This window comes from Sardina pilchardus, chromosome 16, assembly GCF_963854185.1.
Source record: "Sardina pilchardus chromosome 16, fSarPil1.1, whole genome shotgun sequence".
NCBI classification, from domain to species: domain Eukaryota; kingdom Metazoa; phylum Chordata; class Actinopteri; order Clupeiformes; family Clupeidae; genus Sardina; species Sardina pilchardus.
The window spans coordinates 4,669,681-4,694,680 of NC_085009.1; the positions used below are offsets into that span (position 1 = coordinate 4,669,681).

General features: G+C 44.7%; 1 protein-coding gene across 1 annotated transcript in view; it reads left to right on the forward strand.

The window, feature by feature from the left end:
• Positions 1-25,000, forward strand: part of arap2 (ArfGAP with RhoGAP domain, ankyrin repeat and PH domain 2) — a gene marked incomplete in the record, with an annotated part of 141,066 nt that overhangs the window by 97,386 nt on the left and 18,680 nt on the right. The window contains 3 exon segments of the mRNA XM_062515960.1: positions 1-98; positions 4,320-4,448; positions 5,762-5,898. The exon segment at positions 1-98 is cut by the window's left edge and continues 20 nt beyond it. Coding sequence (XP_062371944.1) covers positions 1-98; positions 4,320-4,448; positions 5,762-5,898 — 364 coding nt within the window.

Below are 25,000 nucleotides of genomic sequence, written 5' to 3' on the forward strand. Positions count from 1 at the left end.
TGTTGAGCTGGCCAGTTGCACCCTGGGAATGAAAGGCCTGAAAGGGACGGACGAGGAGCTGTGGACCACTTATGAGGTTCTGGATAACGGAGAGCTGGGTAGGCTTCTTCAAAAGGACTGTGTGTGTGTATGTATGTGTGTGTGTGTGTGTGTGTGTGTGTGTGTGTGTGTGTGTGTGTGTGTGTGTGTGTGTGTGTGTGTGTGTGTGTGTGTGTGTGTGTGTGTGTGTGTGTGTGTGTGTGTGTGTGTGTGCGTGCGTGCGCGTGTGTCTGCAAATGCGTGTGTGTGTGCGCAGTGCCAGCATACAGTATTACGGACAAATTAAAGCGTGTGATCGTTTATGTAAAGTTTATGGCTGTGTGAAAGCCCTTAGCTGTGTCTCCTTGAAATCTACAGCCACGACTCCGAGAGAAGAGAGGGTGTATGTGTGTGTGTGTGTGAGTGTAGTGTGTTTGTGTGTATGTGCACTTCTGTGCGTGTCTGTCAACATGAAGGATCAGCTACAGAGGAAATGAAATTGCCACTGTTTCCCTCCCCATACACAGACTCGCACACACACATACACACACACACACACACACACACACACACACACACACACACACACACACACACACACACACACACACACACACACACAGCCTCATCCATCAACATCACTATTATGATAGAGAGAGATGTTATCCAGTAACTGCAGTTGTACTCTAAATGTGTGTGTCTGTGTGTGTGTTTGTGTGTGTGTGTGTGTGTGTGTGTGTGTGTGGCTTTGATTCTGTTAATGGACAAACTGTAACTCAGACTGACGGTTAGAAGTGATTCCTACCCTCCCGTGTTGTCCTTTAGTATTTCTGTTGACTGTTCTGTATTGGATTCATCTAGTGTTTGAAATGCGTGACACAAAGTTGCAAATGCCTTGACTGTGTCTGCCCCTTTTTATTATCAGTCAAGAATACCTGCTGAGAACCTTTACAATGCTGAAGACTGTGTATGTCAGTCGGGCAGTCGGATGCCCATAATGTGCTGTGTAATACACCAGTAGCACACAAATACACGTGCACACACACACTCATACACACACACACACACACATGCACCCCTGTACACACACCTGGTTGTGGTGTGTGTCCATGACGATACTGGTCATCCTCAATGCCATTATGTGTCATATTCCACCAGCCGTTCATCTCAATTCTGACTGGACCGTGAACACATCTCCCCTTCACATCCCACTCCAGTCTAAACCCCACCCACAGCAAGAGGCCAAGGCACCGTCCCAATCAGAACCATAGGCCCCGTCCCAATCAGAACTATAGGCCCCGTCCCAATCAGAGCCATAGGCCCCGTCCCAATCAGAACCATAGGCCCCGTCCCAATCAGAGCCATAGGCCACGTCCCAATCAGAACCATAGGCCCCGTCCCAATCAGAGCCATAGGCCCCGTCCCAATCAGAACCATAGGCCCCGTCCCAATCAGAACCATAGGCATAGGCCCCGTCCCAATCAGAACCATAGGCCCCGTCCCAATCAGAGCCATAGGCCCCGTCCCAATCAGAACCATAGGCATAGGCCCCGTCCCAATCAGAACCATAGGCCCCGTCCCAATCAGAGCCATAGGCCCCGTCCCAATCAGAACCATAGGCCCCGTCCCAATCAGAACCATAGGCATAGGCCCCGTCCCAATCAGAACCATAGGCCCCGTCCCAATCAGAGCCATAGGCCCCGTCCCAATCAGAACCATAGGCATAGGCCCCGTCCCAATCAGAGCCATAGGCCCCGTCCCAATCAGAACCATAGGCCCCGTCCCAATCAGAGCCATAGGCCCCGTCCCAATCAGAACCATAGGCCCCGTCCCAATCAGAGCCATAGGCCCCGTCCCAATCAGAACCACAGGCCCCGTCCCAATCAGAACCATAGGCTACCCCACATCACGTGTGTGAGGAGTGTCCAGTCCTGCAGTCTGAAGTACTGTAGTGTCCAGGAGGAGGGGGTCCTATGGTCCTGCTCCCCTACTGTGACCCTAATGAGACCCACTGGAGTCCCCTGTAGAGGGTTTCTACACCTTGTCTAAAATGCACAGAGGGCCAGATGTACTAACACAGCGCTAACAGCGAGTTTTTGTAAACGCAGAATGCGAACGCTGTGCTTGGCTATATTGCGTGGAATTTACTAAGCTGTCACTTCATTACGTTAACTGCGGTCATCCCCGCCCGTTCCCGCCCCTCCACAACGCTAGTTGCGTGCGCAGAGCTGCTGAACCACAAGCGCAGTTGAATATTGCAATATTAAAAAGAATCCAAGTTTAGCGATCATACATGAGACAAAGAGATGTCAATGAGCAGCGACAGACAGAGTAGGCCTAGAAGTTCTACTAATCCACTTAAAAAAATACTTGTGAACTATTTACTGCTGGTAGACTATACGGGTATGACTTACAGTAGCCTAATGCCTGTCTAACAGATTGGGAAGTGTAAGCTATGTCGTGAAAGAGAAAATACGATTTTAGAGAGGCAAACAAAAGTTAAGGTTGCTTTTGACATAGTATAATGAAGAAAACTGATGCTCTGAATAGTGATTCAGCTGACTCTAAACGTTTTTCTAATAGACGCATTTAACCGCAATTTGGATTACACCTGCTTTCAGAAGGCGGAAGTTTTTCAACGCAAAGTAGACGTGCGCTGTTTTCATACATAAGGCGGAATACTTAATCAATCGCTATTAGCACCTCTCCTCCCCTGTACTTGCGCGTTACACCCATTTCCAGCTGATCCGCCCAGGAATTAATATGCATGACACGGAAAAGCGCAAATAGCCATTCTCAGCTCCCACGGCAGGCAGTCTACGCGTTTCTCTCATTGCGGCGTGTTTGTACATACCATCCCCATGTTTATACGCGCACGTTACGCCTGAAATGGGCGCAAAACGTTAGTACATCTGGCCCAGAGTGTTCTCTACAAAAAGAGAAAGTAGACAGAGAAACTGTCGTCAGTTTGAAGGTTAGACCAGAGCTGCCAGCCCATGCTCATTTCTGACAAGCAGGTTGGGCTTTATTCGCCAAAGACCCTTTGAATGCTGCGCGGCAGTTGAGAAGGAAATGTCCCAGCTGATGGGCCTGTGGGCTGATGGGTGACCCATTTCACTTTTGGGAAATTCTACTGATGCTCCTGAGCTAAACCATCTCCCATCACCCCTCCCATCGCTCAGATTGCACAGCGCACCAGAGACTAAGCTGCTGATGGAAAGGGGTGGGATGGGGGGGTGGGATTGGGGGTAGTTGCGTGCCGGTTAAGTGTTTCTGCAGATATTTAGCGCCCGATCGGGACGATGCTGAGAGATTGTCCCAGGTCCCTCTAGTTGTCTCAACACCATTATAAATTAGTCATGTGTGGTGGAAGGCCATTCCTCATCCGAAAGAACTAGGAATGAGATGTGATTGTGTTGATGAAGAAGCGGAAGGGTGTGTGTGTGTGTGTGTGTGTGTGTTTGTGTGTTTGTGTGTTTGTGTGTGTGTTTGTGTGTTTGTGTGTGTGTGTGTGTGTGTGTGTGTGTGTGTGTGTGTGTGTGTGTGTGTGTGTGTGTGTGTGTGTGTGTGTGTGTGTGTGTGTGTGTGTACACAAGTTTGGTCCGTGTTATCCTGTTCACAAATGAGAGCTTGATAATGGGTCTATTTTGCACATGACTGTGTTTTGTAATCATGTTCAGATTTGCTCAGGATAATTGCAAAATTGAAGTACATAATTATAAAAGTGATGGAAAGAGGACAGGGAGGGAAAAAATTAGCAAATGGTTTATAATGGGATTGTGTGTGTGTGTGTGTGTGTGTGTGTGTGTGTGTGTTTCATGGCGTTCCCAGATGACACTAAGCATTACACTGTAGTGATTTGATGCTAGTTTTGGGAGAGGGTAGTGAAGGAACAGCAAGAAATTAAATCCAATATCTATGCACTCAACCGTGGACATGCTTTTTCTCACTATGTAAACCACTAATAGGCTTTTAGCTGTAAAAGACTCCATTTTGTCTGTACATGTAAGTTTACGTTGACATTAATGTCAATTAGTAATTACATGATTGGAATCATTTAGCATGGTAAGGTTATAACATAGAAAGGCTGAGAACTGTCATAATTGTCCATATGAAGATGTTTTCTGCTCAGTGGAACATCTAGATGCCACTTCATTTGTTAACAGTGGACAGTACAGTACATGTGGTTACATTACATGTACAGCTTTACAACTATGGTTATACGTAATAAAAATAAATACTTAAAGTCTCTCAAGGCGTAATAAACTTAATCTACTGTCTACTTTTTGTTTTGAACTCAGAGAGGCCCCTACACTACAAAGAGAAGATTCTGGAACAGGTGTTAGAGTGGAGCTCCTTGGAAGATCCCAGCTCTGCCTTTCTGATCGTCAAGAAGTTTCCGGGTGCTAAACTCCCCCCTGCCCGCGCAGGTACAGCACTCCAGACACACACACACACACACACACACACACACACACACACACACACACACACACACACACACACACACACACACACACACACACACACACACACACACACACACACACACACACACACACATTCCAGTCATCACCCCTCCATCCATCCACTGTCATGGTGTCTGAAGCAGTTGCTGTCCTCCATGAAGGTAGAGTATCTGCAGTACTCAGCAGGCGTGGGCCTACAGTACCCTGGTGGTGGTCCGTCTCCCCTTGTTGTCCTGTGGAGCCACAGGGACAGCTGTGGTCTGAAGATTAGAGGCAGCCTTGTTATTATTAGCAGTCTTGGCTTGGGCCCCAAAAGTCTCAGGTTCAATTCCCTTGACTGGCAAGAAAACAACCTGGGTGGGTAGAGTGAATGAACAACACTCTGTGTGTACTGTAGGTCAAATGCAGTGTTATTGAAGGATTTCTCCCAGGGGGATAAAATGAAGTATCTTAAAAAAAAAATTTTTTTTTTACAAGTCTACATATTGCACGCTCCTTTGTCCACTATTATTTCTAGACATCGCCTTTTAACCGCGCACACAGTCACTGCCTCCACTGAAAGGGCTCCACCTGCTTGCGATTGTAATCCGTTATCCAACAGCCCCCCCCCCCCTATTAATCGATTCTTCCAGTACCTCCAGTGAATGGAACAGAAATCAATTTGTTTTCTGGAACACGTTTGCTTGAGCTTAATCCCGCCGCTCCCCCCTCACCCCGTAGCTCTGCAAGCCATTAAGCACATCAGTGAGAGGAGACAGTAGGAAGCGCCCGCTCTTTTAATGGCCTTTTATTGAACAGTGATATCATGTGCGGCCTGGTTTTTTTTCGCCCCTGAGAGAATAATGGCTGAGGGTTTAAGCCCATCCATGTGGAATACATATCTATTAGTCTTTCCACACCAGTGGACTGAGTTACTGCCATATCCCCTCGAGTACATTAATGCCTGATGTGGATATTTATTTATATTATGGGCTGGGCGCTGTGTGCGGGGAAAGCATCTCTCGTGGATGTTGCGGGAAAAGCTGATCAGCCTTATTCTGTCCTTATTGATGTGTGTGTGTGTGTGTGTGTGTGTGTGTGTGTGTGTGTGTGTGTACCTCTGTGTGGGCGTTTGGATGGGTGGATGTGCAAATGTGTTGCCTATTATATGTGCATTTGTGTTATGAGTTATGTGTTTGGTCAATCCTTGTGTGTCTGTGTTTCTTACTGTATGTATATGTGTGTGTGTGTGTGTGTGTGTGTGTGTGTGTGTGTGTGTACGTACCTGTCCACAGAGATCCTGAAGGACTCCATGAAAGGGGAGCAGGTGAAGTTCAAAGATGGCTCCTCCAAGCTGCTCTCCGCCAACAAGTTCCAGGACCGCTACTTAATGCTCCGCGACAAGAAGCTGGTCCTGTACAAGGACATGAAAGTGGGTCCCCGTGCCTCATCCACTCACACACACACACTCTGATAAGCACCCACTGCTACCTCCTATGTGTCTGAAAACCACGCATCAAAAATAATCACAAGTCTCGCTTTGCCTTGTGCTGGGAGGATGAATGAGAATCATTGCTCTTTTGTTCCGAAATGGTCTAGTGTTTCGACAACAGCAATGCAAATAGAAAAGCGAGCGTCTCTCCTGCGCTCAATACTCTCATTTACCCACTCCCTCATTCTCTGCGTGCTCTTTAACTCCTGCCTGGAGGATCAGAAAAAAACGGCTTGCAAACAAACAGCCGCGAACAATTAGAGCGCTGAAGCAATGCAGACTCTTAATTGCCTTTAATTGGGGCCGCTGCTAGTGGCAGCACAACGTGGCCATGGAGATTTTGTCAGAGTTTTTTTTTTTCCATCTTTTCCTTTGGTCAACGATTCCCAAGACACTGAAACCCTCAAGCAGGTGACACGTAGTGGGTGTGTAACACACACAGACAAAGACACACACAGACACACAGACACACAGACACACAGACACACACACACACACACACACACACACACACACACACACACACTTCGCTGGTCCCCCCCCCCAAAATCCAGAGAGAGTGTTGGTCTTAATGACCTATATTAACCCAGTAGGCCATGGCAACTATGCGCAGGGGCAGGGGAAAGTGAAAGGAAGGGCCTGCGATGGCACAGTCTAGGCTACTGGAGGCAGGAGGCAGGGGGTGTTATTGGCACAGCAAACTACTTTTACTGGCTTTATAATCGCCAGTACCTTGTGACAAGAAGGTGTAGCCTCATGACATGTGTCATGTAGGATCACCATGACAACCTCTTGGTAAGGTTTGTAAAGTGCTGCACAGAGGGGACGCATGTAATGGATGCGCTTCTTGGTTACCAGACAGTTTTGAGATTGGGTGCGCTAACGCTAACACGTCTTGCTCTCGTCTCCACACGCACCGCATTTGCTCACATCTCTTCAAGTTTCATTTGGCTCAGACGCTCAAATCACAAAAACGCTGTCAACGGCCAAATAACGTTTAGCAGCCAAAGCGATTTTTGTGACAATATCTTGTGATGTGACGGATCAAAGTTAACGAGATTTGACCTGTAACACCGGTACTACATTCTTTAGATGTGCGGTAAATTTGGTGATGCTGTCCATAGAGGCTGCTGCTAGTGATATTGTCAAGTGTGACGGTCACATCAAGACTTTCGTTTGCCAATATCTTGTGATGCAAAGGTTCAAAGACGACAATATTACACATTTCTGCCACAATCTCTGCACACACATGATCATCACTTCTGGATATGACCGAGTGTGTGTGTGTGTGTGTGTGTGTGTGTTTATATAAGGTATTTTGCAATTCAGATGTAATTCATTGATGGAACAGGTTACACTTCAACTGATCCTTCCGTTTGAAGAAGGATGGGGCTTCTTTACAAAATCCTGTCAGGATAAAAGCTACAATGTCATGTTTTGCCAAATGCTCTACATTCTCGTTTCAAAAGTAGGAAAAGACATTCCCTCCATTTCATAGTAGGAGAACACATGTAAAATTACCACAACAGATGGAAGAGGACTTCACAGCATTTAGCCTGAGGCAATAGCTCTCTCTCTTTCTCTCTCTGTCTCTCGCTCTCTCTCGCTCACACATATATATATATACACACACACACACACACCCAAACACACACCCACACACACACCCACATACACACCCATACACACACCCACATACACACCCACATACACAACCATACACCCACCCACATACACATCTACATCCACACACACACTCACAACAAGGCCTCCTGGGTGTTTGGAGTGCGCTGCATCAGTTGAGTTGTAGTTTGTAAAAGTGTGTGTGGATGTGTTAATAATTGATCTGAGCGAGGTGTGTGTGTGCGCGCGGGGTGGTGGGTGGATAGGCAAAGAGGCGAAACCACTCTGAATGAAGGCTGTTCTTTTCTTAATTAGCCTAATGTGCGCCTGCTTCAGAATCTGGCTAATTATCGCGCTGGGAAGGTGGAAATTATCAGTCTTGCGGAAATTTAATTGATATTCTTGAAGAATAAATTTCTTTTATTGCTTCTTTAAACTCTGCACCGGGGGAGACTGTTCGAGGGTGTCAGGTTGGAATTGACGTGTGTGTGTGTGTGTGTGTGTGTGTGTGTGTGTGTGTGTACATATTGTATTGTGCAGTGGTTGTGTATGCATGTCTACATATTTAGTTTCCTTCTCACCTTCAGTTTCTGACATATTGAAAGAACAACCAGTGTTAAGTCAGAAGGAATGTGTGTGTGGAGAAGGTGAGAAGGTGTCAACCACGATGAGATGAAAATAATCCTCTGCTCCCCACGTGAAGCATCAGTGTCATGACTTTTTTTGTCCAATTGATGCTTTTACATACTGCAGATTTATGTTTTTGCAGGATCATGTCAGATATAGCACTAATTCAATTCTTTGTATAATCTGCTTCACTTATACTTTGTATTTTGAATCACTGTCAGACATTGAATGGTTGTGAGTGTAGCTGGTCAAAGATTAGCAAAAAAAGAGGATTGTGACAACTACAGGAGAGAAATAGCTTAAACAGAACTGTAATGTATGGATCCAGTAAGTCCTTCATTGGACAGATTATGAGGACTATGAGGGCCAGTCAAACTATTTCTGAGTCATAATTTGTGTACGTTCACATATGTTAAAGCCGGTGTTCTTGGCCAATGCAAGAATCCATTCAAAGTATGTTATCTATGTATTTATCTAAACATAACGTAAATATGAGTACTGTATAATTCAACATGAATGTGTAATGTAGCACCATTGTGCCTCCTAACCAGTGTTATTTTTGCCTTGTTTCTTTTAGAGCACTAAGCCAGAGAGGGAGGTGCCTTTAAAGTCAGTGAAGTGCTACCTGGGCGTGAGGAGGAAGATGAAGCCACCAAGCAGGTACAGGCTCCAGAGAAATAGGGGTTGCGTTCCAAACGGCACCTTTAAAGTCTTTACCCTGAGCACTCGTGATGTCATAATGACCCAGATGGAAAGTGATTAGACGCAGACCAGGGAACGAGCACTCAAGTGAGCGCATGTGGACGCGACCATTAATTCCGCAAGGCAACATGGCAGCTGCCTATGCATTATAATGGCTTCAAAAAGAGTGGTGCAAGGCGAGTGCTATTAGTCAACATTAGTTTGGCCAAATTGAGGGACGTAATGGAATTGCTATATGCGTTATTAAGATGGATTTTTAATTATTTGTGCATTATTGCACCGTCCTCTTCTATGCGACTCGCTCTCTTGTGTGTTCCGTGTTCTTCCATCTTCTCCAAAGATGTATGGCACCAACGTTCCGCTCGCAGCACATCAACGGAACGGGCCTATCAAAATGGCTGCCTACTTCCATTTATTTTACGCCATAATACAATTGATTAAATGTAATCACCCCTTAACAAAAACAAATTATTGTATTTTTTCATTCTCCCACTAGGAAATGGGATGTATCGCTGCAACTTTATTTTGTTTTAATAATGTTGTGTTATTGTTATTCATGGCTTCTGTCAACACAGTTCCGTTTTTGCAGCTGGGGGGGAAAACAAACAAATAAAACAATAGTGTTCCCCCAATTATCATCCTTCATAATTCTTTGTCTACATGGTTGGAATAGCACAACGTGCAAAGTTAAACGCTCCAATTTGCCCGAGTGAGAAGGAGAAAGGGATAGAGAAGCGTGGCAGGAGAAGGAGAGAAAGAGGGATAGAGTAGCTTGGCAGGAGAGGGGGAAATGCCGTAGGAGGGAATTCAGGGAAGAATAGAGATGGATAGCACCACGTGAGGTGGAAATGGTGGAGGTAAGACAAAACATGATCCCTGTTGTCAGTGGTATCCAACAACATACTACATGTCGACCTCCTTCATTGTTGTAACAAAATGAATATCAAGCTTTGAAGCCGATTCTGTATTCTGGACACTAATTCAGTACGGTTTGTAGATGCAAATGTGATTGCAACCGTTGTCTCTGAGTAAGAAAATTGACAAGGCATTCCATCTGACTCATTTACAAGAAAGTCAGGAGATAAGCTCAGGACTGAACTCAAATTGGTGTAGCGGTGATATCAAATTGCCACCTGATTTTTTTTTTTTTTTTTTTTTTACTCAGAAATCTTTAGTAAATTAGATTTGTTCCATATATTCAAAAAGGTAATACACCTCTGCTTGCCTGGTCTATTTTAGACATTTTAATAGGAGTGTGGTATTTGTGAAATTAGCTTGATCGAAGGTCATTTGTTTTAAAACAAAAACATGGAGCTGGCAGAGAGGCTCGGTGTGAATGTATATATCTTTGTAATATCATGAGAACCCAGTGGCAGCGTCCAGTGAAATTCGTCGAGTTCTGCTATATTTCTAAATCGATACCAGGCCACTGTCCAACTGTAGCAAATTGCATTGTTTGAGACTCTCTCTCTCTCTCTCTTTCTATCCCTCTCTTTCTTTCTTTCTCTCTCTCTCTCTCTCTCAAAATAGTTGGGGCTTCACAGTGTTTACGGAAAAACAGCAATGGTGAGTGCAATTCGCCGTCTCACAAATCAGATGGTCGATGACCCTTTTTACCCCTGCATTTTCTCGTAAACAGACTCAACGGAGGGGAAGGACACGGGGAGAGAGGCAGAGAGGGGGAGAAAAAAAATCAGATCCATTAAGTTTGGGAAATGAGTCAAGCAGCCGAAGGAAATTGTGTTGCTGTGTGTTTCTGCATATTATGGGGAGGCGAAGGCAGACACAAAAACAGCTCTGTCTGCTCTTAATATCACGGAAACAGGATGTTGTCCTGGGTGTTATGTGAAGTAATGCCTTTGCTGACATGGCCTCTCTTTCAGCTTACCTTATGCAAGCGGCCATTTGGGGATTTACCTCATTCGGCTCCTGTGGCTCTTTTGTGTTAAGAGTCATTAGTTCAGTCCCTCCCTACAAGCTCCTACAGTATTATTTTGATTCATATGGTTATTTGTTGTCTGTATGAGAGTAAATTCCTCTGAGTCACTGATTGAATGGAATTGACTGATTCACTTGTTTGTTTGTTTGTTTGTTTATTTAGTCCCTTGGTGAGTCAACTCTTGTTCATTTGTTCATGAAATAATCATTGTTGTTCATCACTCCATCTCTTTGCCTCCCCCACTCCTCCGTTGCAGGTATTTCTGCTGTGACAGTAAGGAGTCTCGGCTGGACTGGGTCACCTGTGTCATCCGATCAAAGGTGAGCTCAGGGTGCCGTTCGAAACTCCCATTATCTTTGTCCCCTAGCCAGGTCCACCGTGTGCTGGTTCTGTAGTTTAGCTGCATGGTGGAGCAGTGGTTAGCATTGCCATGTGCTACGCTGTGGACTGGTTCCAATCCCAAAACACTCTCCTTGACACTTTGGACTACAGTTGTCTACTAAATGCCATTCACATTTACCTTTACAGTAATTTCCTGCACATAAGCCGCATTGTGTATAAGCCGCAGGACAGTGTTTTATGCAAGTTAAAAGAAACAAATTAACACCATATTTACTGCCCTCCTGTATTAACCTCATAGCTGAAGAAATTTTGCAAAATCCATGCATAAGCTGCGGCTAATAGTCGGGAAATTACGGTAAATGGTGGCGCTAGATACTAGAAACATTAGCGTCATAATTTAGCATAGAACAAATGACAAATCCGTTCATAAAAAAACAAATGCTCCGGATCACAGCACTACACAGCAAATAGTTTGGGGTTGGAGGTTTATTAGCATGTACCCTCAAATGTAACTGAACTTGAAATGGTATCAGCTTAAACAGTTCAAATTCGAAAAAAGTTTCTTTTTGGAGAATTTATGATGGAAGGATCCTCTGTGTAACCTTCCTGGGTTCTGTAGAGGCAAGCCAACCCAATCATAAATCCTGCAGAATGTGTTTTTTTCTTTCAAAATGTGTAGACAAGTGCAGAATCTTGTTCGGTTGTTTTCCAGAAATCTCCTGTTTGACAGAGAATGTCCAAAGCACCGTGGGTAATTCTTTTGACGTCTTGTCGTATATGAACCAGAGTTGAACCACTGCGTCATAATCTGTCAAAAGAAATGTTGCATAAATTGATAGCTATTCTATGGGTTTCTCCTGCATCACAGACGTTTGTTCCCACACATAAAAATAGGCTAGCTTTGTAAACACGCTTCTTTAAAGCCGTGTGTGCTTGTTCAGTTCTTATGCACTCAGCCTTTAAGAAACAGGCAGGGGGGAACAGAAAAATAATGCCGTCTGAAAATGCATGAGAAAAAAAGTGCAATGAAAGAACAAGAAATGCACCCCAAGACTCTCGCTCTATCTTTCTCTCCCTCTCTCTCCCTCTCTCTCCCTCTCTCTCTCTCTCTCTCTCTCTCTCTCTCTCTCTCTCTCTCTCTCTCTCTCTCCCTCTCTCCCACTCTCTCTTGTTTTGGAGGTCGGCACTAGCATACATCACATTATCTGTGGAAAGTCTCTCGGCAGAAATAAGGTTGCAGAAGTCTGCTGCGATCTGGGCATCCTCACCCTCCCTTGGATGAGACTAAGTGCCCCCAACAGCTAGCGCTGACAAAGCACACTCACACACGTACACAGATTCATCATTTAAATATTCACACACATGCATATACAGTGAGGAGAAAATGTATTTGATACCATGCTAAAGTTGCCTAAAAAGAGGATTATATAATCATCATTTGACAATTGATCTTAATGCCTTAATTAAAAAAAATGAGTAAAAATAAAACCGCCAAGGACACCGATTTTCTTTGTGATTGAAGAATGTATCGTAAATAAATAAATGTTTTCCTTAAATGCTAAGGGAAGGAAGTATTTGACCCCCTATGTAACCCTATAGGAATTTAACACATAGGGTTAACATAGGGGCAGGCAGATTTTTATTTTTAAAGGCCAGCTATCTCATGGATCCAGGATATTATGCATCCTGATAAAGTTCCCTTGGCCTTTGGAATTAAAATAGCCCCACATCATCACATACCCTTCACCATAGCTAGAGATTGGCATGGTGCTTTTTCCAGTAGGCCTATTAGCCTGTTTGATTTGCATTGAGCTCAATGAGCATCAAACAGGCTAATAGGCCTACTGGAAAAAGCACCATGACAATCTCTAGCTATGGTGAAGGGTATGTGATGATGTGGGGCTATTTTAATTCCAAAGGCCAAGGGAACTTTATCAGGATGCATAATATCCTGGATCCATGAGATAGCTGGCCTTTAAAAATAAAAATCTGCCTGCCCCTATGTTAACCCTATATGTTAAATTCCTATAGGGTTACATAGGGGGTCAAATACTTCCTTCCCTTAGCATTTAAGGAAAACATTTATTTATTTACGATACATTCTTCAATCACAAAGAAAATCGGTGTCCTTGGCGGTTTTATTTTTACTCATTTTTTGAATTAAGGCATTAAGATCAATTGTCAAATGATGATTTTATATTCCTGTTTTAGCATGGTATCAAATACATATGCTCCTCACTGTACATGCATAAACACATATTCTCTCTTACGCACATTCACAATTCGCACATTCACACTCGTATACACACACACACACACATTGCGGTTAAATAATGCAAGAACAGAACAAACCAAGGGAGCGGATTGATTCAGACATTGTTTTGATCTCTATACCCTCTCTGGCTAATGCTCAACTCTTATCTGCACTTTACAGATCCTCCGCGTGGCTTTTCATAGCTGCTCTCCTCATATCCTCTCGCACCAGACTCCGGCTCGTTTTTTTATTCTTTTTTTTTTTTAAACAAAAAGAGAAAAAGCGAGGCAAAGGCTTTTCTCCCCCTAATTCTAGTCGTCTAAAGAAGTCTGCTGCAGGCGCAGACAGTGCTAGTTGCTTCAGTGTCAGTGGTTGGGTTTTGGCACTCGGTGGCTCAGTAAGGGAAACTGCACGTCGTCTAAGCCAACATTCGGCACTTTTGCAGTTTCTTGGACACAAGATGGGGCGAGGGGTGAAAGGTCACGCCCTGAAGTGCAGGCCCTGAGCCAGACTTTGTTCTCCTTTCCAGATGGTATCGCTCGCTATATTTCCAAGACACATACAGAGCCATATTCTGTGATGCAGTTTCCATAGAAACAGAATAGGTAGATGCAATAATAAAAAAAAAAAACAGGGTGAGGGTTACAGATGAAAAGTAAAGGTTCAGAGTTGACGGTGTTGCCAGGGCAGAAGGAGAAGCCTCTGTGTTCTTTGTATTCATTTTTGGTCATTGTTGTTTGTTTGCTGTTGTTTTTTTGTTATTCTGATCTTGAAGATCACAGGACTGGTTTGACCTACAGCGTGGCCAATCCATACCCCCCACACACAAACAGAAATCTAAACAAGCACAGCAGACATGCTTTGGTTTCACACTCTGTAAGCATGAGCTGTTTTCTCTGTGCAGCGCAGCACTGTGGCCTGTTGCATGTGAACAGACCTGTGTTGAATGAAGATGACGTTGGGAGTCTTTTGATCCCTTTGCTTCCAGCCTCTTTTGGTCAGAGTTTTCAAGGATGCTCCACTGGCCCGTAGAACTGTTACAGTGAACTCCAAATCATCCCAGCAGGAGGATGCACCATTAGCCTCGCATCACAGGCCTTCAACCCCTGGGTTTGGGTTGCATGTACTGTATATATCCAGCCTGAAAAAAATGACATTTCCTTGAATTCATATAAGTGTTTACATGTGAAGGATGGCACTGAAAGAGCCTTACGAATCTACTCCCACAAAGCCCAACCTGAATCTCCAATCATAGCCAGTCCCTCAGGCCTGTTAGTTTTCATCTCATTCAACAGTGTCTGTAGACAGTAAAAAAAAGAGTCCGTTGATACAGTGTGTTTACATGGGCAAAGTTGTGTTTTACAGTGTACTGTATGAAGCAGAAATGCATCAGTGCAGAGTGTTCAGAAACTGATGATAGATAGAAAACTTTAATGTCCTTAAAAAAGGCAATTTGTTTTGCAGCACAGCATAAGATGACATAGATTACAGACATCAATACAAGACACACAAAAGACACATACAGCACAAATACACACCACTGGTCATCTGCATCAGGTTGATACAGCCAATAAATAGCCTAAATAAAATAATAAATAAATAAGACCCAGATATACACTGATGTACTGATGTACACTCAGTACTGAGCCGGGTCGGAAGACGATGTAGTGGACATTTTTTAAAATCCTCTCTTTTTTTGCCTCCGCAGCATGGCAGCGACTTGTGGCCCAAAGAGGATGTGGAGTGGGGCGTGGCGTGCCCCTCGGGCGTCCGGCAGAGAGCCGTGTCGGCCGTGGGCAGAGGCACCGTCAAAACCACAAGCCAAGGCCCAGCCGAGGTGAGAGGCTCCGGGACCTTTGCGCTCGCCTCAGGGCTAACTGCTCCTGAAGAGCAGCATCCCTTTAGTCCGTCTCATGCTTATGAGAGCAGAGCGTTCAGGAGATTTAGGGATCGCATAGATTTGATTGTGAAATTTTAATTTTGAATCATTTTTGTGAATGCATCTTTAGCTGTTTAGATTTACTATATTAATTATAAAATGCGATAATTATTAAACATGATATATACCTATAAAGGCCTGATTTACTGAAGGTTTGCATGTATAAAAACATTCAGAGGCCCTGGTTTCACCTCAGTTTTATTTTTATGTTTGGATCCCCGTGAAAATGATGGCCTCAACAAAATATGTCTAATTAACTCAACAGAGAACAGCGAGACTCGTTAGGTGTTACTTGAACAATGCTGTTCAAGTAAATACAATAGCATAATAGCACAGAAAGTTGTAATGCATGTAAATGTTGACAATAGCATTGTTTTCTTTTGTAGAAGAGGAAAGCGTCCCTCAACATTTATGGAGGGGACATGAAACCCAGCTTGGGTCTGATGGGTACGGTTCACCAGCGCAATGCTGCCCTCATAGCACAGTCACTGAAGCAGAAGGAGCTGCCTGGTGCCCCAGACACAAGGCCCCAAATCACAGCTCATGGAGTAAATCAAACGCGCCCTAAGCCCAAGATGGCCGCCAGGGAGACAAACCAGGCGGACTTCGCTACCAACGTGGAGTTTGGTGGAAAGAGCCAGGCCGACTCGGCGCAAAAGACGGCAGGCGCTAAACCAAACCTGCCGGAGCCGAGAAACAAAATGGCGCCCGCTGGAGCCAAGCAACCAAACTCTAAACCTCAATTTCCATCCGGCGGAGGCCACCACCAGCCGGCGGCCAACCAAAGACCAACCAAAATGACTGCGGCCAGGGAGAAGCAGCAAGACCCTACCAGAGCTCACTATGCTCCCAGAGCTCCGATGCCTTTGGCAGGGGGGGTGCCCCATGGCCTGGCCCAGCAGAAGAAGGCCCTGCTGGGGACAGCAGGAGGGCAACTACCCCCCAACCTCCTCAGTGAACTCAGCACTGTGCTCAGCAAAACAGGCCGCCTCCCAAAGGACGAGAGCTGAACGCAAGAGCAGAAGGTGTGAGTGAGGGAACAAATGATTTCCTAAACTAGTGAGGACGTGACATGTTGAGTGAGTGCTGTGCTTTTTTTTATCAGACTGTGGATTTGTGAGAATGTGAACGTTACCGAAAGCTCTTAATGTATGTATTTTAATAATATTATGTTATTTATAGCCCATGATCAATTTTTATATGCGTTGTTTATTATATCCTTTTACCTGAGATTTGTGTTAGTTGATCAAACTACATGCATCACCACAACCAAAGAGTTCTTGACGCATGTCTATGCATGATGATAGGCATATAGATACAGTTTCGGATGTTAATATAATGGTCAAGATTTTAAAGGATATTGTTTTCTGTGAGCTGCCATTATTTGTTATTTGTGTGCGTACATGTGTGTGTGTGTGTGTGTGTGTGTGTGTGTGTGTGTGTGTGTGTGTGTGTGTGTGAGTGTGTGCGTGTGTGTGAGTGTGTGCGCGTGTGTGTGCGTGCGTGTGTGTGTGCATGCGTGCGTGCGTGTGTGTGTGTGCGTGTGTGTGTGTGTGTGCGTGTGTGTGTGTGTGTGTGTGTGTGTGCGTGAGTGTGCGTGTGTGTGTGCGTGCGTGAGTGTGTGTGTGTGCGTAAGTGTGTGTTTGTGTGTGTGCATAATTGTGTCTGTGTGTCTTGTATGATTCCCATGGGTGTGTTTGCACGCCAAAGAAACCTCAAGTTACACACTACGTACTTTTAAGGCAATGCATTATCATAGGGCAGAGAAAAATATATATTGTAAGCACTTGTCTCACACTGAGAGTATTGCAACCAGTATGTTTTTGATGATATTCATGTTCAGGATACATTTCAGTACTTCTGGGATTTATATACTCCAGAAATGACGATGAACAACAGCATCCCTCTCCAGTCACTTTTCCGTTTTGACTGCTATAGGTGATCTAGCTATTAGAACAAGTTAAACTCATTCCTTACTCAAACACATGTAGGCTTTAGGTCTCCATCATTTCCATGGTCAAGGTTTGTGGTTTTCACATGCAGGGAAATCCAATTGGAGACGAGACCAATTTCGTTGCCTCCTCCAGTGAAGGAAATTCCAATTAATCCGTTTGACTGATGGAATTGACTTTGTTGTATGACTGCCATTTTATTGCTTTCTTGTTTTTTTTTTAGACAGGAATGATTCCATTTTTTGGTGTATGTGATAATTGGACATGATGGCATTAGATCAGTACATGTTAGCACAGTGAACTAAAATGCCTCTACATAGTGTGTGTTGATTCTCTTTAATTCAATAAACACCTCCTGTTTGAGGGGACATTCTAAATTGGCACTTACTGTGGTTGTTATGTCTGAGTACAGTCTAATGTGTTTGCAAAGAGGGCTTGTCTTTATGTCTAAGTTTATGGGTCTTAGCAGATGTTTTTCTCCAAAGCGACTTACGATGACATCAAGAAACATTACATTAACATTTAAATTAACTGTAGCAGGCCTTAGGCCACTTCAAAATGACTGAACTCAGGGCAGGACCAGAGCACACAAATAACTTTTTGAGACAATCGACTAAAGTTTTGACACGCAGCTCATATAACATATAGAGGAAAATGATGACTGAGACTTTAGCTACTTTGACGTTTCTTTGGAATGGCTGCTTTTGAAACCAGGCTGCTTAGGTCTAGTAAGTAGTGTATAGAAAACAGAAACTCTTGAGCTCCTCTTAAGAACCTTCTAAAAGGAGAGGTGGGAGACGAAGCCTATAGTTCTTCACATCAGCTGAATTGAGTGTACTTTTCTTGAGCAAAGGGATAAAAGGGATCCATCCCCCAGATGGATTGCTATCTCTTCCAGGGTATGGATTGATGCCTCTTATTCGTTTCCTTATTTGTAAACTTATTTTTCATTTTGATCTTCCTAGCACACCTGAGGTCTTTACTTTACTTCTGTGTGTTGTTTGGGGGGGAAGGGTTATTGTGTTTCTCGTATGCAGCGGTTTAACATGGATCAAACGACACTTCAGAACCTGTGAAGATGTTCTTGCTGATGTGGAAGTGCAATTGGGAGGTGATACATTCGCCAGCCCTTTACACTCTGGGATGTGCAAGAATGTCAATATGGCACACCATGTCATGTGTAACTTTCTCTTTCTGTGTGTGTGTGTGTGTGTGTGTGTGTGTGTGTGTGTGTGAGAAAGAGAGAGAGAGAAACAAAGACAGCGAGAAGGAAAGAGAGAGGGAATATGCTCCCCTGACTTTGCGGAGGGAAGGTCACCATATGGTGCAGTGCGCAGGTGAGAGGAAAAGAGTAATGTGATTGAAATCATTACAGACAATTACACACGCCGCTCTGACTTTGTCTCACAGAGGGGAAGGTCACGTCATCTCTCGTCATACAGTGCGTGCTGGAACAGTGTACAGATGTGCAACCTTGTTCCTGTCTGAAGTCTTCATGTCTGTACTGAAAAGTATCTCTGCCAGTGCCACATGTGCAACCTCGTTTCTGTCTAGAATCTTCATGTCTTGAGCGAAGAGTATCTTTGTCCAAACCTGGAACCTTGATTCTATCTGGAGACTGCATGTCTACCACCAAGAGCATTTTTTGCCAAATGTGAAAACTCAACAATTCAGTGAGTGAAGAAATGTTTCTAACATAAATGACAAATACATTATATACATGATACATTATTTTACATTATGTCATCAAAGTGTACACACAATTTCAACAGATTACATTTGAACATTTGAATGTATGTAGAATCATATGGCACATTTGTTATGCAGTAGTCTGTGTTATTGTACAGTATTTGTCTTTTCATGTCTGTGTCCAGGGGCCCAGTGGCTCATAATGGGTCCATGAATGCAGGTAATTGGATACAGTAGGTGGAACAGAGAGAGGGCGCAGAGCCAAATTTGTGTTTATTTTTTCTCTCCCAAATCTCGTCTCTAACATTAGTTTGATCAGCGCACCATTTCATATTGGACCTTCAACAAGGGTTCAAAGAAAGGAGGGATTTCTTGTCTGTAGCCTGCAGCACACACACAGTACAGCATGTTTTATAGATGATTCCCTGAGTCAGTAAATATTGAATATTCGCTGGAATCAAGTGTAAATAGACCTTTAGAATTACCCAGCAAGAAAAGAGAGAGGTGCAGGCGTTGGCTCCGGGGCCTTGGAAAATCTGATGAGTCACCAAGACAATCGGCAACCTTGCAGGAATGCCACGATCAAAACAAACTTTTAATAGCTGATTCTCTCAGATAAGGCTGCTGCGAGCGCATTTAAAGAGGACTTTGCTTTTTTAAAAAATACTCTCTCAAATGGTGTGGAAAGAATGCAGATGCTATTGATTAAATGACTTGCTTTAAGTCGACGTGCCCCCCCAAAAAAAGGCAGCAGTTGAAAGCCATGTTGTAGTTCGATGCTAGTTGGTGTGTGGAAGGTGTTTTTAAGGACTAAGAGGAGTGGTGATTGTCACATACTGTACTGTAGATCTTACACCCAATTCTATGAACATCCACTGCAGTGCTCTTCACAGCATAGGTTTAATGCTAGTATGGCTTTGTTTGTATTGATAGAGAATGACGTGATGATGGTATTACACTCAAAGTGATGAAGCTTATTTGGTTTTATGGTGATATCTGTGCAATAAAAACCAACAACAATAACAACAGCAAAACTGACCTGGTAATTTCCACAAGATTATGAGAAATTGAGCCAGTGGCTTCTAATCATGATCCGCATTGAGATGCTCTATCAAACAATATAGCCTCAGTCTGTTGTGGCCTAGTCCTTGATCATTCATCAGTTTTTTTTCTAGTAGTTTCAAGTGGGTTTGTTTACCAATGAGCTTGGCTATCTCCCCGGTAACTAACTTCTCTCCAGTGCCTCGTCTCATCTCCCAAGAGACAATCAGCACCGCTTGGATGGCGAGCTCTCCTCTCTCATCTCTCCTGCCCCGCTATTGGTCATTCAAATCAGGCACAAAACAATACCATCTTTGGCCTGCTCAAAGCAGCCCAAATTGCTGTTGGTTGCCTATGCGTGATGGCTGACCCCATTTGTGGGAGCTCGGTGACATGGCCAGCTCCGGAAAAACAGGCAGCCACAATCTTATCCGTAATGATCCTAAATTGTGAGGGTTTGTTTTGCGTGTCCAATTCGCCGTCTCCAGTTTAATTCCGTGCGGTCATTTCCGAGCCAATGAGAGATTCCCACAACGAGTTGTCGTCTTTTGTGTTATTTCTTTATTTATTTGCTTATTCCTGTGCATGTTCACATCTCATTGTCTGGCCCCAGAATGTGTTCTCCCAGTGACTGAACATGGAGCGAGCTATCAGATTGAAATGCTGGTCTCGCATTAGAAGCTAACAGAATATTACGCTTTGTCCACGCATGAGTTAACTCTGTGTACGTTTACATAAATTTGTCTTTTTCTTTGCTCTTATCATAAATCTTTTGCAGGCCTGCCATGAGACAACCGGTGAAAAAGATCTAATCTTTGTTTTTTTTCTTTTTCATTTGGCATGTGTTGCAGCAAATTTGCACCAAAATATCTCCCCCTTCCCCTCCCATCCTCCATTCCATTCCATTCTCGCTATGTACGTCCTTGGGGTCATTTTATCTGATGTAAATGTAATGACCCTTGGTAGTCAGGGACATTTCTGACCACAGACAGTTGGGGGAAAAAAGCCTGAGCTACTAATTACTACCTACCAAACAATAGAGGCTGATAAGAGATAATTTCAGATCTGTCTAAAAGATGGAGTGAAAAAAACCCATCACTATAATCTTCAGTGAGAGAGAGAGAGAGAGAGATGTAACAGTGAGATAGCAAAGGTGTCTGAAAGAAGGATGATCTGAAGCTATGCCTCTGAGACTTAAAGCCAGTGGAGGAGAGCTCTGTGTGGATGTGTGTGTTTTTCCTGAGCATTTGTAAGCAGGAGCGGCAGACAGATGCTCACAACCCTTTTTTCGGCACACTGCTGGTTTCCGAACCATAAACATGCCAGGTTTTTTTGTTGGGAAAGCAATGGGATTTGAACTGTCAAGGGGGAGCTCCGGTGTAGAAACAGAGCCCATTCGGACCCCCACCCCCACCACCACCCCACCCCACCCCTCTTCCTCCAGTCTCTCACCTCTCCACCTCCTCCCACTCTTCCCCACATCACCACAACCTTGACAAACCCAGGGCCTTGAGTTACACACCCAGCCTCACACTCTCCTCTCTCCAGACTCAGACGCTCAGCGGAGGACTTGTCTGAGAAGGGGGAGAGGGGGGTGGGGGGGGGGGGGGACGAGGAGACAAGATTTACCAGCCAGCCAGGAATCCAATCCTGCTCCCACTCCCACCGCCTGCCTGCCTGCCTGCCCGCCCGCCTGCCACCCACCACCCACCACCCACCAGTCGTCCTCCGAGTGCCAACTCTTCCCCTGGCCAGACCGGCGCTGATTGAATATTTAGCATGCCTTAATTAGCCTGTTGTCTCGCTCGATGTAGCATGTATAATTAAGTAGAGACTGACACCACCGCGGCGAAATCACAGGGATCCTGCAGGGATGTCAGGCTCGGGTCTCGATTTCGCATCTCTCTGTGTGTGTGTGCGTGTGTGTGTGTGTGTGGGTGTGGGTGTGTTTCAGGACAAGATGTAGTCTCTCATTGTATCAAAACAAAGTGCTTATCAGTTTACTTGTGGTGGTGTTTCAAAATTTGCCATCAGTAAACATTGGTCCTGTACACAAGCCAGTGGGTATTAGTCAGACAATGTGCACTTTTTAGAGAAATAGGGAAGATGCACCCACTGTAGATGGAAATATATATATATATATATATACATGGAAATACCAGTGTGTATGTGTGTGTGTGTGTATATATACTGTATATATAAGTCCATTTTACTTTTTAAAAATGCTGCTCATTTTCTTCCATAGTCTCTACTGTTTTCACATTTGCTCTATGATTCTCTCTTCAATTCTCCTTCCATTTAGAAACACTTTGAAGAAGCGAATCACCCTGCAGTAATAACTCTCTGTCTGTGACCGCAGATGAGAGAGACAGAGGGAGAGAGAGAGAGAGAGAGAGAGAGAGAGAAAGAGAGACGGAGAGAGAGAGAGAGTGGTATCACTCCTAAAAGAACTGGCACTGCAGCCTCTAAATCAGTTATGCCCACCCCACTGAAACAATTCACACATCCTGAATTATGAGGTATCATAGTTCTTTTGACAAAACGCACCCCCTGCTTCCTTGCCGACAGAAGCCGTGAAGGAGTTTAAAATTCACGGCAAACTGTGGACAGTGGAGTGCTGCGTCTTGATTAATGTACTCGGCGGCGAGTGTTTTTTTGTCGCAGAGAGACCATGGCGGAAGAAGGACGTCTCGGGTAATAACAACGGCACCAATCATGGCACACCATTACAGGCTCTCCGGCTCCACTCACAGAGGTGTGGTGAAGTGGCCCTCACACATGCAATATATCATTTCCGTACAACTCACTGGAATGTCATCTTTTGGGGACTATCTTTACGGAGTTTTGGTGTAGTTCTTGTCCTCCTGTTCTTCTCCCTGCTCCTCCCTCTCTGTTTGTGTCTTTTTCTCTTTGTAAATGAAAAGGTTTTTTTTTTAAAAAAACATCTTCTTGAAATGGATCTGTTGGGTCTTGGGTTAAATAAAACTGGTCGAAGGCGCTTTTAACTCATTTTTTCCCGGCACGGCAGGCCAAGCGCTTTGAGTCAAAGCCTCTGATGACTCCACCTAGCAGACCTCCCCCCTGGCATGCGTGTGGTGACGCATCCAACACGCCATCCAGATGCTCAGATGAAAGTTATCAGGCACGCTTCAAAGTGGCACCCCCCCCCCCCCTCCCCCTCCCACCAGACACCTCCATCCCCACCTCCTTCTCCCTTCTCCCTCCCTCTTTTTCTCCTCTCTTCCCCTCTCTCAGCTTCTGGCTGTGATCTGATTAATCAATTTCCCTCGTTACGGCGAGCCCTTTCTCTCGTCTCTAATTAGCCTTAGCACGCCACCACTGTTCGCTCGGTCCACCTGCTATTTGGGTCGCTGGCAGAACGGTGCTAAACAGGTGCTAAGCCTGACTTTTAGTGAGTCAGTCCCTGGAGCGGCGTGTTAGCAAGTTATGCTATCTTCTCAGCTATGTGCTTTTTATTGATCGCGTCTCCTAACCAAACTCAGAGAATGGGTGAGAGACGGAAGGATGGACGGAGGTGTGTGGGTGAGTAGAGGAACAAATGGATGGAGTGAGCGGAAAGGAGGCAGAGAGAGAAAGAGAGAGGGAGAGATGGGTCTATCCTGATTGGGTAATAATGGAGGAGTCTCAGAGCTGGTTAAAAATTGAAGAGTGAAAGGCAGCGCCTCAGCTCGTCTGACCTGACAGAGCGCTGACTGACACCTCAGCCTCGCTATCTTTTTTTTTCTCTCTCTGGAAACAGCCACTGGGGGCCCTCTGTGTGTAACAGGAGGACTTAGGAATCGTGTCAGTTTGTCTCAAGCATCTCACACCCTTTTTACCTCTCATTTTTGCTACTTGCAGATGCCTAAATATTACTCTTGGTCTTCCTTTGGTAAACAGATAGCTTGACCCATACAAACGTAACAGGCTTGAAGCATTAAACAAAATGATATGCACAAGCATGGGGTAATGTTGGAACTTTCACCACACCATCAGATATAACTTGTCTAATTGTATGCAGAGACAAAGAACACGGGCTCAAAGACAAAAGGAAATTATAGTTAATTGTAGGTATTTATATACCATTTCAACACTGAAAGAATTAACTTGAGCAGATCCAAATTAGTGAGAGAAAAATACATACCTGAGAGAGCAATGTAAAAAAAAAGACCCTCACAGACATTTTTTATAAACATGCCAAGACATATGTTGTAGAACTACAGTGCTTTCTATTAGCAAAAGCAGCTGCCAGCAAAGTGAATGGTTTCATACGCACAGGGGCAATCACCAAGCAAGCTGGTCTCAAATCAAAGTGGTGCGATTTCATGAAAGGAAGAGGAGCGGCGGTGGTGTGAGGAGGGGTGGAGTAGGTGGGTGTGAGTGTGCGGGCGATATTGGAGCGTGTTGTGCAGGCAGGGCCAGGTGCCTTGATGAAGTGCGGTGGCCGTGGAGGCTGGGCGATGAATGGCCCCTGTGATCCGGGCCCCGCATTCATCAGACGCCAGGGGCCCCTCCGCCGCGCTTTGTCTTAATGAGGGATGCTGTTTACTCGTCCCTCTCTCTCTCTCTCTCTCTCTCTCTCTCTCCGCTCATCCCTCCTTCCTCCTTCATCCTCCCCTTTATAAGGTTGTTCCCCACAGAGGGCAAATACATGAATTAATGTTTGTGTTTGAGCCAGCAAAGGCTAAAGGAAGAGGCCTTCCTCTGGAGACTCGGGCAAGAACGTGGCATTATAAAGCGCTCACAACAGTTTGGCCAGTATATCAGATGTGCTTGTTGCTTATTTATTTGTTTACTGTGTTTACTTTTCTTTCCAGAAAAGCTGGCATTAGCCAGAGACTGCTCTTTGACCTCACGTTCTTCCCTGGTAGGATTAGGCATGTCCAGACTTTCCTGCTTTGCTGTGTGCTGCCCTGTCCTAAAGTGTACTGTAC